Source organism: Erythrolamprus reginae, chromosome 12, assembly GCF_031021105.1.
Source record: "Erythrolamprus reginae isolate rEryReg1 chromosome 12, rEryReg1.hap1, whole genome shotgun sequence".
NCBI lineage: Eukaryota > Metazoa > Chordata > Lepidosauria > Squamata > Dipsadidae > Erythrolamprus > Erythrolamprus reginae.
The window spans coordinates 23,707,858-23,722,490 of record NC_091961.1 but is presented as its reverse complement, the minus strand read 5'-3'; the positions used below and the strand labels follow the sequence as shown (position 1 = coordinate 23,722,490).

General features: G+C 41.4%; 1 protein-coding gene across 2 annotated transcripts in view; it reads left to right on the top strand.

Annotated features, from left to right (window-relative positions):
- The window catches only part of ETS1 (ETS proto-oncogene 1, transcription factor), a 185,681-nt gene that overhangs the window by 150,894 nt on the left and 20,154 nt on the right, over nucleotides 1–14,633 (top strand). For both annotated transcript variants that reach the window (XM_070765928.1, XM_070765929.1), the window contains one exon: nucleotides 4,851–5,111. In XM_070765928.1, the coding sequence (XP_070622029.1) occupies nucleotides 4,851–5,111 (261 nt within the window). The remainder of the gene's footprint in view (nucleotides 1–4,850; nucleotides 5,112–14,633) is intronic.

The following is a 14,633-nucleotide window of genomic DNA, read 5'->3' as shown; positions in this document are numbered from 1 at the left end:
CAGAAAAAACAGAAACAGCTCCCTTTTTAAATGTCAAAGGGATTTTCTGGTACAGACAAGGCACAGGTTAAATGCAATCCAATTGCTCAACCAATAACTGGGAACTTGAGTCCAATTCTAAAGTCCAGAGAGTCCACACACTATCTTGAACATCACAAAAACCATGATCTTGACAAAACAATGCATCAGATAAACTGCCATGAGGCTAAAACACCAAGCTGTACTTTTATCTGTAGCACTAATTACAGCAGCCCCACCCAACCACAGGTGGCCTCATTTTCTCTTGTAATAATCCTTCAGTTGTTGTCTCCTATGCATCACTCTACACATGCATGGATGTGTCATTAATTCTTGTTCAGAATCCAAGGATGATACAGATGATGGATCTCCTCCTGGGCTGTCTGCCAAACTCCCCTCTTCCCTGTCACTCACGCTTCCTTGGTCAGAGGAGACTTTGTCGGCAGATTCCATCGGGAGCAAAACAGGCCTGCGGCATGTGGATGTTTCCCCCACATCCACCTGCACACTCCTTGGGGCAGGAGCTGGGCCAGAGCTAACAACAACAGCAGCAACAACAACAAAAAAACCAATAATGATAACAACAATAATGATAATAATAATAATAATAATAATAATAATAATAATAATAATAATTGTTCTGCCGGCGTGTTTCAACAGCCCGTAATTACAGGGTAATTAGTCCAGGAAGACACACACCACAGGATAAAAGGAAAACCCAAAGGTTTTTATAAACAGAAAAACAGAAACAGCTCCCTTTTCAAATGTCAAAGGGATTTTCTGGTACACACAAGGCACAGGTTAAATGCAATCCAATTGCTCACCCAATAACTGGGAAATTGAGTCCAATTCTAAAGTCCAGAGAGTCCACACACAATCTTGAACAGCACAAAAACCAGGATCTTGATGAAACAATGAATCAGATAAAGTGCCATGAGGCTAAAACACCAAGCTGCACTTTTATCTGTAGCACTAATTACAGCAGCCCCACCCAACCACAGGTGGCCTCATTTTCTCTTGCAATAATCCTTCAGTTGTTATCTCCTATGCATCACTCTATGCATGCGTGGATGTGTCATTAATTCTTGTTCAGAATCCAAGGATGATACATCGCCTTCTGGGCTGTCTGCCAATCTCCCCTCTTCCCTGTCACTCACGCTTCCTTGGTCAGAGGAGGCTTCGTTGGCAGATTCCATCGGGAGCAAAACAGGCCTGCGGCATGTGGATGTTTCCCCCACATCCCCCTGCACATTCCTTGGGGCAGGAGCTTGGCCAGAGCTAACCACCACCACCACCACCACAGCCACAACAACAACAACAACAACAACAATAATAATAATAATAATAATAAACATTTATTTATAGTGCCCTTTTAACAAAGGGCATGTTAGCAATAGCACTTTTTAACAGAGTCAGCATATTGCCCCCACAATCCGGGTCTTCGTTTTACCCACCTTGGAAGGATGGAAGGCTGAGTCAACCTTGAGCCAGTGACGAGATTTGAATTGCTGACCTACAGATCTACAATCAGCTTTAGTGGCCTGCAGTGCAGCACTCTACCCACTGCGCCAACTCGGTATGAGGACAATGTCTAGGCAATCAGAATCAAAGATTCAGCCCTGTGAACTCTGCTTTCACAACGGTCCCACTATGAATTGTAGGTGTCAGATGGACATATTGCCCAAGAAGGAAATATGAGATCCATCCTCATAGCACTGCAGCTTCGGCTTAAGCCTCTCCCTTACACCTGTTTTGGACACCACCCAAGATGGCATAGTGCCTTTGTAACCCCAACGTGCCAACAGCCCTCCAGGGCAGATCTACACCTGAAGATACTCACGCCTGGCTCCTTTCCAGTGGTAAGGCTTCGAGGTGGTGTTGCCGGGCAGAAATATGGGGACTGTGCAATTCCTATTTGTCTGAGATCTAAATTATGCTCTTGGGGGAACAGGCTGGTGGCTGTGCTGCCAAAAAGACGGTGGTGGTGGTGGTGGTGATGCAATTAAGGCAGCAACTAAGCTAGAACAATATTTTATTAAGAATTTATTGATTGATTTGACTTCTATGCCACCCAATCCCTTAGGACTCAGGGCAGCTTACAACAATGTAAAAGAAAATGCAATATAAATAAAAAGAAGTACTTATTAAAATTCAACACACTAAAATTATAAACAATAAAATCCCATTATACAAACTTACAAATCAATCCAATCGGCCTACATACATGTCTATCCTTACACAGTGCTACCTCTACTTACGAACTTAATTTGTTCCATGACCAGGTGTCTTAAGTAGAAAAGTTTGAAAGAAGAAGCAATGTTTCCCATAGGAATCAATGTAAAACCAAATAATGCGTGCGATTGGGGAAAACACAGGGAGGGGGGAGGCTCCGTTTCCACCCAGGAGATTCCTAGAGAGGCTCCATGGAGGCTTCCCCCTGCCTTTTCCAGCCATGTTTCCTCTCAGGAGTTTCCTAGAGAGGCCCCATGCAGGCTTCTCCATGCCTTTTCCAGCCCTGTTTCCTCCCAGGAGTTTCCTAGAGAGGCCCCATGCAGGCTTCTCCCCGCCTTTTCCAGTTACAGTTTCGGAGCGTCGGGTTTGTAAGTGGAAAATGGTCCTTGAGAAGAGGCAAAAAAATCTTGAATACCCGGTTCTTATCTAAAAAAGTTCGTAAGTAGAGGCGTTCTTAGATAGAGTTACCACTGTATACCTATCCGATCAATACAATTTGGCCGTGAATAATGACAGTATTTACGGGCCCCAGGCCTGGCAGCAAAGCCAGGTCTTCTTGGCCTTTCAAAAGGTCAGTAGGGTGGGGGCAGTACAAACATCAGGGGGACGTTGGTTCCATAGAGCCGGGGCAGCTACAGAGAAGGCCCTCCCCCGCAGCCCTGCCAACCTCCATTGTTTAGTCGATGGGACCTGGAGAAGTCCAACTCTGTGCAATCCTATTGGTCTCTGGGAGGTATGCGGCAGGAGACGGTCCCAAAGATAGTCTGGTCCTAAGCCATGAAGGGCTTTATAGGTAATAACCAACATCTTGAATTGTGAATGTAGACTAATTGGTAGCTAGTGCAGCTCGCAGAGTGTTGTGGTATATGGGCATACTGAGATACACCGATAAGGACTCGCATGGCTGTGCTCTGGATGAGTGTCTCTGGACACACTTCAAGCATAGCTTTTTTTTCTCTTCACCTTAAGATAAAACATACATGAATAAAAATACATCAGTGCCTAACCATATATATATTATCAGCAAAAATATGTTACATTTATAAGTTTTTTTATATATATATTAATATATATATTATATATTAATATATTAATATATATTTAAAAACTTATAGGTGTAACATATTTTTGCTGATAATGAAACACTACTATAGTAGATAATGCTACTATAGATGTATTTCAGGCTTATTTGCTTTCATCAGGTAGCCAAACCCTTACTGGGATTTGAACCTGGGGCCTTAGCCTCTAGGCTACAGGTTCATTTCCTTTATCAGCTTGTAGAAGAGAGAGAGAGAGAGAGAGAGTATATTTGGTATAGATGTGTGTGTAATATATATATATATATATATATATATATATATATATATATATATATATATATATATATTTGGAATACTATAAAATTTGGGGGAAACTACAAAACGAGGAACTGTATTAATGCAGTGTTATATATTGTGTTGTTATTGTTGTGAGCCGCCCCGAGTCTATGGAGAGGGGCGGCATACAAATCTAATAAATAATAATAATAATAATAATAGCTCCATGTAGAGCACATTGCAATAATAATAATAATAATTATTATTATTATTATTATTAATTAGATTTGTATGCTGCCCCTCTCCACAGACTCAGGATGGCTCACAACAGTGATAAAACAATATACAGTAACAAATCTAATATTAAAAGTCTAAAATAACAAATCTAACTTCTAACATTATGTATTAAACAAAATAAAGAAATAAATAAAATGTGCACTTAAGCAGAGTGGAATTAACAAGATGCAAACAATGGATCTTCGGGTTACGAATGTAATTGGCAGGGTCTACTACATTATTTAGATTTGTATGCCGCCCCGAGTCTTCGGAGAGGGGCGGCATACAAATCTAAATAATAAATAATACATAAATTCATAAATTGAGGATTACCGGTATTGCATAGGTTTCATTCGCCCTAACATAATCAAGATGGGAGGTCAAAGGTGGTTAAAACGGTTGCTTACCATGTTTTATAATGCGTTTTTCTTTCCATCAACATTAAAACACGATTGGTGAGGATCTGGAGATAGGCAGTCAGATATTATTTGTAGCCTAAGCAGCAGTGTTTCGAAATGGCGTCTGTAAGTGATGTACGTTACAAGCAGCGTGTCGTCATTAAATTTCTCACTGCGGAGAAAGAAACTGTTGGGAACATTCACAAATGTTTGTGTACAGTTTATGGAGAATCTGCAGTCGACAGAAGTACGGTTAGTCGCTGGGCACAGAGGGTGAGGCCATTAGAAGACGGTTCACCAGAGCTCCAAGATTTGCAGACCAGAACAAGGAGTGGTACCGACAGGACATACATACCCTTGTGTCTCGCTGGAGAAAGGCCATAGAATGGGATGGAGATTATGTGGAAAAATAGGGAGTGTAGAAGAAACATCATTCTTTCTTGTGTGCAAGTTTCATTGTGTTCAATAAATAATTGTTGAAGAAAAAAAATGTGGTGCATTACTTTCTGGGCTACTCTCGTATTTGTAGTCTGGGTCTTTTCCCCCCTTTCTTATGAAGACATCTCAATCCCTGGTGGAAAGTGAACTTCATTTTCTTCTTGCCTTACAGGTAAACTTGGGGGCCAAGATTCTTTTGAGAGTATAGAGAGTTATGACAGTTGTGACCGTCTGGCGCAGTCCTGGAGCAGCCAGTCATCCTTTCAGAGTCTCCAGCGCGTCCCTTCCTACGATAGCTTTGACTCGGAGGACTACCCTGTCCCTCTGCCCAACCACAAGCCCAAAGGCACTTTCAAGGACTATGTTCGAGACCGAACTGACATAAACAAGGACAAACCTGTCATTCCTGCTGCTGCCCTGGCCGGTTACACAGGTAAGATGCGGGAGAAATGTGGGCAATTGATGCAGTTTCTCACAGCAGTGTTCACTCACAAAACAACCTCCAGATCAGTTGTGGATCTGGAGGTTTGCATTTCTGCAATCGGCTGTGTAATGGCTCCTTAAAATTTTGTTTTAGTGTTTCTCTAAAACAGAGGAGAATCCAGAATATCCTACAATCGCAGTGCTTTTGATTAGTGTACAATTCATCTCATTCTACAAACCAAAGGGCTAAATCATTTGCCTGGTTCAGTGTGTTATACAATCGCGATCTGTGTGTCATTCTCATTGGTAGAATGAATGACAGTAACAATAGCACCTCACTGAATCTAGGTTACAAATACATTGGGTGTATCTACATAAGTATGTTAAGCCCAAGTAAACAACACCCTTTTATGATGTACTGTGATAGCTTGGTTCATAAATATACTAAGACAGGGGTAGGCAAAGGTGGCTCTTCTATGACATGTGGACTTCAACTCCCAGAATTCCTGAGCTAGCATGATTGGCTCAGGAATTCTGGTTGAAGTCCACAAGTCAAAGAAGAGCCAACTTTGCCTACCCCTGTACTAAGACAATGACTAGTTCTCAACAATACACAAACCACAGATTTGCAGTCAAACACAGTCTAATCTAGCCTTTGTATTTTTTGACTTTCTGCATATTCCTGGTATTTAAAGCATTTTACAGCCATCATCTTAAGGATGCTTACAAACCTATTAAGACTAAATATCCTTAACATCCTGCCACTGGTGGAATGAGGAAGGAGCTTGAAATATAGGCCTTGCAGATGTCATACATCTCAGAGTTAACAATTAAGGCTCATCTCTTTCAAGTTTGTAGCTTAAACCACTGTTTCCCAACCTTGGCAACTTGAAGATATTTGGACTTCAACTCCCAGAATTCCCCAGCCAGCAGGCTGGGGAATTCTGGGAGTTGAAGTCCAGATATCTTCAAGTTGCCAAGGTTGGGAAACACTGGCTTAAACGGCACAAGTGAGACAGTTGGAGCTACATTTGAGACCATACCTGAATGTTGTTGTTGTTTTATTTATGGAGTTTTATACATACAGCCACACACACAAACCCACACATGATATTTTTTTTGTGAGAGTGTGTGTGCATGTATGCGGTGCCTCTGGGGAAGATGGAAGATAATTTTAGGAGCTATATGCAAGAGGAAGTGGTTAGTCATTTTAGTTCTGAGCTATGAAGTGTATCTGTGGGCTGTAGCAAAAGTAGGTGTAGGTGAAGAACAGAAAGTAAGATGTTGGTTGAGGTTGAATGGAGAGAGGCTCCATTTAGCCATGGTTGTGGGGTAGATATGAAATGAATGGAAAAAAAGTCCATTGGACTGCTTCAGATGTTAGGATAATGCAAGGATGCAGGCTCACATTCGCCTTCTGTTGAGTGGAAATATGCCACTCAACAGAATAATGAGTCGAATAAGTCCAAATCTGGTCTAAATATCTGGCTGACTGTGCAACTAATCATAATAAAGAATTGTTTAGACTAGATTTGGTATTATTCACCTATCAAGTCCTTCCCAAGGAACTGAGAAAGGCAGATGCTTGATACTGGAGAAAATATTGTTACAGGATTAGTGATGGGCGAACCCAACGGTGTTCGGGTTCGGCAAGTTTGGACGAACTTTACGCAAAATTCGGACGAACCCGAACTGAACCCGAACCTGAACGGGGAATCCCTCCCACGAAGAGATTCCGGGGATGGAGCTTTGACGTCACCGGCAGGTTGCTAAGGATGCCAAGGTGATCACTTCCTGGATTCCATGGTGTTCTGTCTGGGTCACTCCAGAAGCCAATACCAACCCAAAAAGAGAATCCAGACACACTGGTAAAAGGCAAAGGCAGTTTATATAATTCAAGGAAAACACAGGTAACAGAAAATGTCCTTTCAAACAGGAAAAACGCTGGAACTTCAAATATACACACGAAGGGAATAGTCCATGAAGCAATACCAGATTCTTGCTGCCAAGACGAAGCTGTAGATAGCAAACAGACGCCTCCCACGAGTCTTCCAGACTGCGAGGCCACAAGCCAAGATCAGAGACACTGAGAATCAAAACAGGTCACCGCAACTCCAATTGATAACACTCCACATGGCTTCAAGGCCTTGCTTGCCTTTTAAACCCTGCTGATGAGGACCACACCCAAACCCAGCTGTTTCTAATTCAATGGTGAAAATATTTCTTTAACTGCTCCTTTCGTTGCTGTGAACGTCTCTGTCTCATGTCAGTGACAGCTTGTGCGTCATCACCTAATGACTCCAAGCTACTGGCTGGGGAGAGCCCCCCCCCCCCGGGGGCTCTCATGCTGTTCTCCTTCATCCCATTCCTGACTCTCCTCTCCCCCGTCCGACTGTTCAGCCCCCTCCTCTGCACTGTCATCCTCCTCTGGGCATGGAGCCAGCAAAGACACAGCTGGTCCCTGAGCAGCCTCAGGCTGAATCACAACACATGGAATCCAGGAAGTGATCATCTTGGTGTCCTTAGCAACCTGCCGGTGACATCAAAGCTCTGAACGCCGGACACGACCCCGAACTTTGCCCGAAGTTTGAAAAAAAATTGGGTTCGTGTTCGGCATACTGAACACTGCAAAATTCAGTACAGACCCGAATTGTGCAGGTTCGGTTCGCCCATCACTATACAGGATGTAGGCTGCTCCAAATAAAGCTGCCTTTTGCAATTGACTGATGGGCAATTTTGCCAATGCTAATGGTGTTCAAATGGCGTTCCAGTTGCTTTATCTTTGGTTTCTTTGAGAAGCATATGCACCAAGAAAAATCCCTTGTGTGTCCAATCATACTTGCCCAATAAAATTCTATTGTATTCTATTTGCCACGGTTCTGTTTGCCTTTCTAGGCAGGTACCTCCTCAAATTAACAATTGTTGATTTTTAAAAGGCCCAAAAGTCTGGGTAGTGAATATTGTGATACCTATAGACAATGAAACAGGAAAGAAAAAACTGGATAAAATCACAAAATACAATGTTCTGCAAATAGTTCCAATTCTTGATTTGATGATCTCTGAGCTATGCTAGTTCCCACTTGATGGTCTTCTGTGGATCATATTATTGTTGCTTTTGTTTCTAGTTTAGAAATTGTTATACATTATTAGATCATTATTGTTATGGGAAACAAGAAGACAGCAGCAGTTGTGACTCCTGGACAATTATAAGGATGAAAGGTAGCAAGAGTTCATTAAAAGTGAGATATCTAAGTTAAGAGTTCTTGGTTCTTGTATTCACTTTGCCTATTAGTTCAGGAGGTGACCTTAGATAACTGGTGTTTTTCTCTTTCATTGTCTTATATTCTTTCACTGTAATATGAAAATAGAATAGATTAGAGTTGGAAGGGACTTTGGAGGTCTTCTAATCCAATCCCCTGCTTAAGCAGGAAACCCTACATAACTTCAGATAAATGGTTATAGAACATCTTAAAAATGTCCAGTCTTAGAGCACCCACAACTTCTGGAGGCAAGTTGTTCCACTGATTAATTGTTCTATCAGGAAATTTCTCCTTAGTTCTAAGTTGCTTCTCTCCTTGATTAGTTTCCACACATTGCTTTTTGTCCCACCCGCAGGTGCTTTGGAGAATAGCTTGATTCCCTCTTCTTTGTGACAGCCCCTGAGACATTTCTATCATGTCTCCCCTAGTCCAGCTTTTCATTAAATTAGAGATACCAGTTCCTGCAGCCGTTCTTCATGTTTTAGCCTCCACTCCCCAAATAATCTTTCTTGTTCTTCTCTGCAATCTTTCTAGAGTATCAACATCTTTTTTACACTGTGGTGATCAAAACTGGATGCAGTATTCCAAGTGTGGCCTTACCAAGACATTATAAAGTGGTATTAACACTTCACATGATCTTGATTCTATCCCTCTGTTTATGTAGAACTAGAACTGTGTTGGCTTTTTTGGCAGCTGCTGCACATGGCTCATATTTAAATGGTTGTCCACTAGGACTCCAAGATCTCCCTCACAGTTGAGCAAGGTACCACCTATACTGTACCTGTGCATTTTGTTTTTCTTGTTTAAATGTAGAACCTTACTTTTTTCACCATTGAATTTCATTTTGTTGGATAGCTCCCAATGTTCAAGTCTGTCAAGATCCTTCTGTATCTTAAGCCTATCTTCTGGGGTGTTGGCTATTCTTGCTAGCTTGGTGTCACCTGCAAATTTGATGACTTCCCCATCAATTCCCTTGTCCAAGTCATTGATAAAGATGTTGAAGAGTACTGGGCCTCAAAGTACTCCACTGCTTACTTCCCTCATGTAGATGCAGTTCCATTGAGTGTGGTTGGTCAACCAATTACAAATCCATCTAGTGGTGATGCTATCTAACCCACATTTTTCTACTGTATCTAGTAGTAGGTCCTGGTCTACTTTATCAAATGCCTTACTGAAGTCCAAGTAAGTTATATTGACAGCATTCCTCTGATCCACAAATGACTATTATAATTCCAGCTTGTCTCATAAAAAATGTTGTAAAATCACAAAACAAAGTTTGGTATCATGTTTTGAGCATCAGAAATACTGACCTAATCATTGAAAGCCCTTCATTTTATGGGAAATTTAAGATAGTGTTGTGTTTAGCTGTGCAGTAAACTGCAAAACAAATGAAGAGTCTTGTAGATTTGACTTTGTTGATAGTTTCACTGACAGCAAGATTATTTGTGCGGTTTGTAATCACCAGTGAGGCACAACCCACTGATGATAACAACTTTGCTGAGAAGGTAATGCTTTTGGTAGAAACCTAATTTGGCTTTTGATGTTTTCTCAAGTTGGCAACGAAAGCACAATCTTCTCAAGCACAGCTATCTATGCTCCACATCTTAACCGATTTTGGCAAATTGTCAGGACTGCAGGGTTGCAGTATTCTCCACCCTATCTTACTTTCTCACACCCATATATTTATGACTAGAGCTGATCAAAAAGTTTGTAAAAGTTCATCGGTCAGATCCTCTTCATCAAGCAAATATACAGGGGGTGGACAAAAAAATGGAAACACCTTGCAGCTCTTCCGTGGAATCCAGATTTGTGAAGCTCTCTTGGAACAGTTTTTGTGGAAACTGGGTTCTGTGCATGTCTATTGAGCTCTGCAGTGATTTTCGGAGCTGCGGTCTTGCGATCCGCTCTAACAATTCACTTTAGAGTCCGACGGTCTCTCTCAGACAACTTCGACTTTCGACCAGACGCTTTCCCTTCTCTTTCAAAAACAGTCATTACTTTTGAGACATGACCTCTTGAAACGCCAAACATTTGGGCACTCTCTGTTACACTAGTGCCTGCCATTCGAGCATCAATTTGGCCTCTTTGAAAGTCTGAGAGGTCTGACATTTCTAGAAGGTTATAACCCATTTCCTTAAATTTCAGTTTAAAAAAAGGTAGTTTTAAAAAACATATCAAATAACAGAGTTTTTTTAAAAAAAACATTAAAATATGTCATGTTTTGATTGATTTGAACATGTTCAAACATTATGATGCCAAAGTCATGTGTTTCCATTTTTTTGTTCACCCCCTGTATATGTTGGTGGTTTGGACAGACTTTGAAACATCACCTTCCTAACATACTTGTCTTTTTAAAATTAGTTCTAGACCATCTATACAAGCAGATGTTTCCACATAATCCTTTATATAGTGCTACCTAGATAGGTAACAAAAGATACAAGGGGCCAAGAAAGATAATGAATTATGTAGGGTTGTAGTTGTGTGAAATTAGCCACTGCATATGCAAATGTTGGTTTATGACTTGTTTGATCATTAAATAATGATTTATGGCTTTCTTGAAGCCAGCCAATTGAGGTTACTCAAAGTATAGTTAAACAGGGCATAACACAGCATAATATGTAAACTCAACCATTACAGATGGCACAACCAAATTCCAAACCAAAATCCTGTTGGGTCAAACTAGGTTTTTCCTAGTTTGCAGATTACACAACTAAAAGATGATTTCCAAAATTGACAATAATAATAACTGCAGCATAATTGCAATTTTTAAGAAAATCTCAGGAAGGTGGCACACCCAGTCTCTTACAGGCCCCCAGACCTTTTCTTTCTGAGCTACCCTGTATATATTATCAAGTAATTTGGAAAGGATAAACAATTCTTACGGCTGATGGAAAAAGTGATGAAAATCCACTGCTATCAGCAAATGTTCCCATTCTCAAATACTACATTTCTGAAATTCCCTCCCAGACCCCCAGCAGGATTACTGATTGAGCAGATTGCCAGATACACGACAAACATGTATGGATGAAATGCACAATTCATCCCCGCTGCAACACAGTGTTCGGGAGTCTGTAAACAGCAGTCACCACCTCTTCCACTTGTGTGAATCTTTGCCAGATGCAAGGCCTGGGTTGACCAACTAGGCAACCAAGATTTATGGAGTGAACCACAATGGCAGAGTTCAAACAATGTATTAAACTGCAAAAATCGATTGAACAAATACAGAGGCTAAGTAAATGCAACACACTGAGCCAAAAGCAAATGAACACATGTTGGTTTTGTGTGTTGTGCAGATTAGACCAAGCAGGAGTAGACCTGGTCTAACAAAGACCAACCTTATCTGGAAATTAGGTGCTGAGGTGGCGCAGCAGGTAGAGTACTGTACTGCAGGCCACTCGATCTGTAGGTCAATGGTTCATATCTCATCAGTGGGTCAAGGTTGACTCAGCCTTCCATCCTTCCAAGGTGGGTTAAATGAGGACCTGGATTGTGGGGGCAATAGGTTGGCTCTGTTAAAAAGTGCTATTGCTAACATGTTCTAAGCCGCCCTGAGTCTAAGGAGAAGGGCGGCATAAAAATATGAATGAATGAATGAATGAATGAATGAATGAATGAATGAATGAATGATTGAATGAATGACTGAATGACTGAATGAATGAATGAATGAATGAATGAATGAATGAATGAATGAATGAATGAATGAATGAATGAATGAATGAATGAATGAATGAAATCTGGAATATCACAAGTTTGGATTGTACTTTTGGGAACCAATGAACTCATTCAGAATGACATAATCTAAAGGGAAATCAAACACTTTGGATTGATAAATGTTGCATATCCCTTTTGTACTTCTTAAAAGTTCTAACACGGGAGTGTCTTTAGGCTGTTGGAGAAGCCCAATCAGTAAATCAGTTTTGGTTCACTTATTCTAGGGACATCTGCTAGACATTTGCAAATGAGAACAAAATTAGCTCTTAGCATTCACGGTTGGCCAATGTTGCGATCTTTCAGAAAAACCTTCGAAGTGACAAATGTGTAACAAAGCAATGGCATTAATTTTAGTGTCATCTTCTTATTTCACATCCTTTTACTTTTCTTCACTTCCGTAATGACTACAATTAAATCCCAAGGGAGGAATGTACCCGTCTCTCTCTCCCATTGTGTCCAGTTTGGAGTAATTTTCTAGAAGGTTGAATGGAAGCCTTATACCAGTGATGACAAACCTATGGCATGGGTGCCACAGGTGGCACGGGGAGCCATATCTGCTGGCACACAAGCCATTTCCCTAGCTCAGCTCCAAAATGCATATGCATGCTGGCTAGTTGATTTTTGACTCACAGGGAGGCTATGGGAAGGCGTTTTCGGCTTACAGAGGGCCTCCAGGTGTGTGGGGTAGGGCAATTTTGCCCTCTCCAGGCTCCAAGGAAGCCTCTAGAGCTAGGGGAGGGTGAAAAATGGGTCTACTGGGACCATCGGAAGTTGGGAAACAGGCCATTTCTAGCCTCCAGAGGGCTTCCAGGGGGAGGGGGAGGCCATTTTCAGCCTCCCAAGGCATTGAATTTATTTATTTTATTTTATTTATTAGATTTGTATGCCGCTCCTCTCCGCAGACTCGGAGCGGCTCACAACAGTGATAAAACAATATACAATGACAAATCCAATATTAAAAGTCTAATTATGGGTGTGGGCACTCGCGCATGCATGATAGCATGCACACACGCACTTTTGGCACCCATGGGAAAAAAGGTTCGCCATCACTGCCTTCTACTGTTGAGCATACGTGCTGGTGCTCTAGACTAGGGCGTCTCCAACCTTGGCAACTTTAAGACTTGTGGACTTCAACTCCCAGAATTCCTTTGCTGGCTTTGGAACTCAGGGAGTTGAAGTTTACAAGTCTTAACGTTGCCAAGGCTGGACACCTCTGCTCTAGACCTAGGAGACCCTTGAGAGATATTCTGTAGACCAGGGGTGTCAAACTCGATTTCACTGAAGGTCCCATCAGGATTATGTTTGACCTCGAAGGGCCGGGGGCATATGGCCAAGGTGGGCGTGGCCAGCTTGACCTCACTGGCTCTGTTTTCGCTGGTAGAGGGCTGCAGGAGGCCGTTGCGGCTGAAAATGGTGCCTAGGCAGGACATGGGTGGGCGAAATTTGCATGGCCTCCCAGGGCTCCGTTTTTGCTGGCAGAGGGCTGCAGGAGGCCATCACAGCCAAAAATGCTCCATTTTTGCTGGCAGAGGCACTGCAGGCTGGTCCTTTGTTGTTTCCAGGGCAGGCCAAATTAACCACCCTTGAAGAGCCTTGAATTTGACACCCTTGTTCTAGGTATGACTTTTCACTTGCCTCCCCCCACCGGGAGATTTCCATAGGGTTGTCTTAAAGCCAAGTTAATTTCAGAACAAGAATGGGAAATTTCAGAGGGACATTTATCTGCAAACAGTCCACTCATTTGGGACGAGAAGGCATTTCTTAACCCTGCTGTTCTGTTTAAGAAAAGTAACAAATCTTCTGTTCCCGGGTCACCCTGACCCGGACCGAAAACTCTTCATTTGCAGTGCTTATGTTTGGTCTTTTTGAAAGCTTTTTTCACTTGGAAAGTAGTCTGAACATTTCTGCACACAATGATATGAAAATTGAAATGAAAAAAGTAAATCTTATTGGTTTATTTTGCGGATATAATGCACGCCCCCCCCCATTTTTGTGAAATTTTTTTCAATTTATGGATAGTTTTGCTTGCAAAATGCATTCTATTTTACTAAAGTTGGTATGGGATTGGTAGCTTGAACATTTCTGAACATAATGATATGAAAATTGAACTTGAAAAATTGATGCATATTGGTTTATTTTGTTGATGAAATGCATGCCCCCCCGTTTTTTTAAAATAGTCTTCACTTTATGGATAGTTTTGCTAGCAAAATACATTCTATTTTACTAAAGTTTGTGTGGGATTGGTAGCTTGAACATTTCTGAACATAATGATATGAAAATTGAACTGGAAAAATTGATGCATATTGGTTTATTTTGCACATAAATGTATGCCTCCCCCCGTGTTCAATTATTTCAATTTATATAAAAATTATGCTGTTAATTTCAAACTTACATACTTTTTTTTAGTAAAATGGATTTGTTTCATAAAATTAGTCCTCTGGCTACAATGTGGTTGATTTTCAAAAGGATATTCCAAATATTTCTAGACAAATATGTATAAACAGTGACAATAATGGCACATAGCAAGGCCGGGGGTGGGGGGTGGCCTTTTTGTGGCAAAA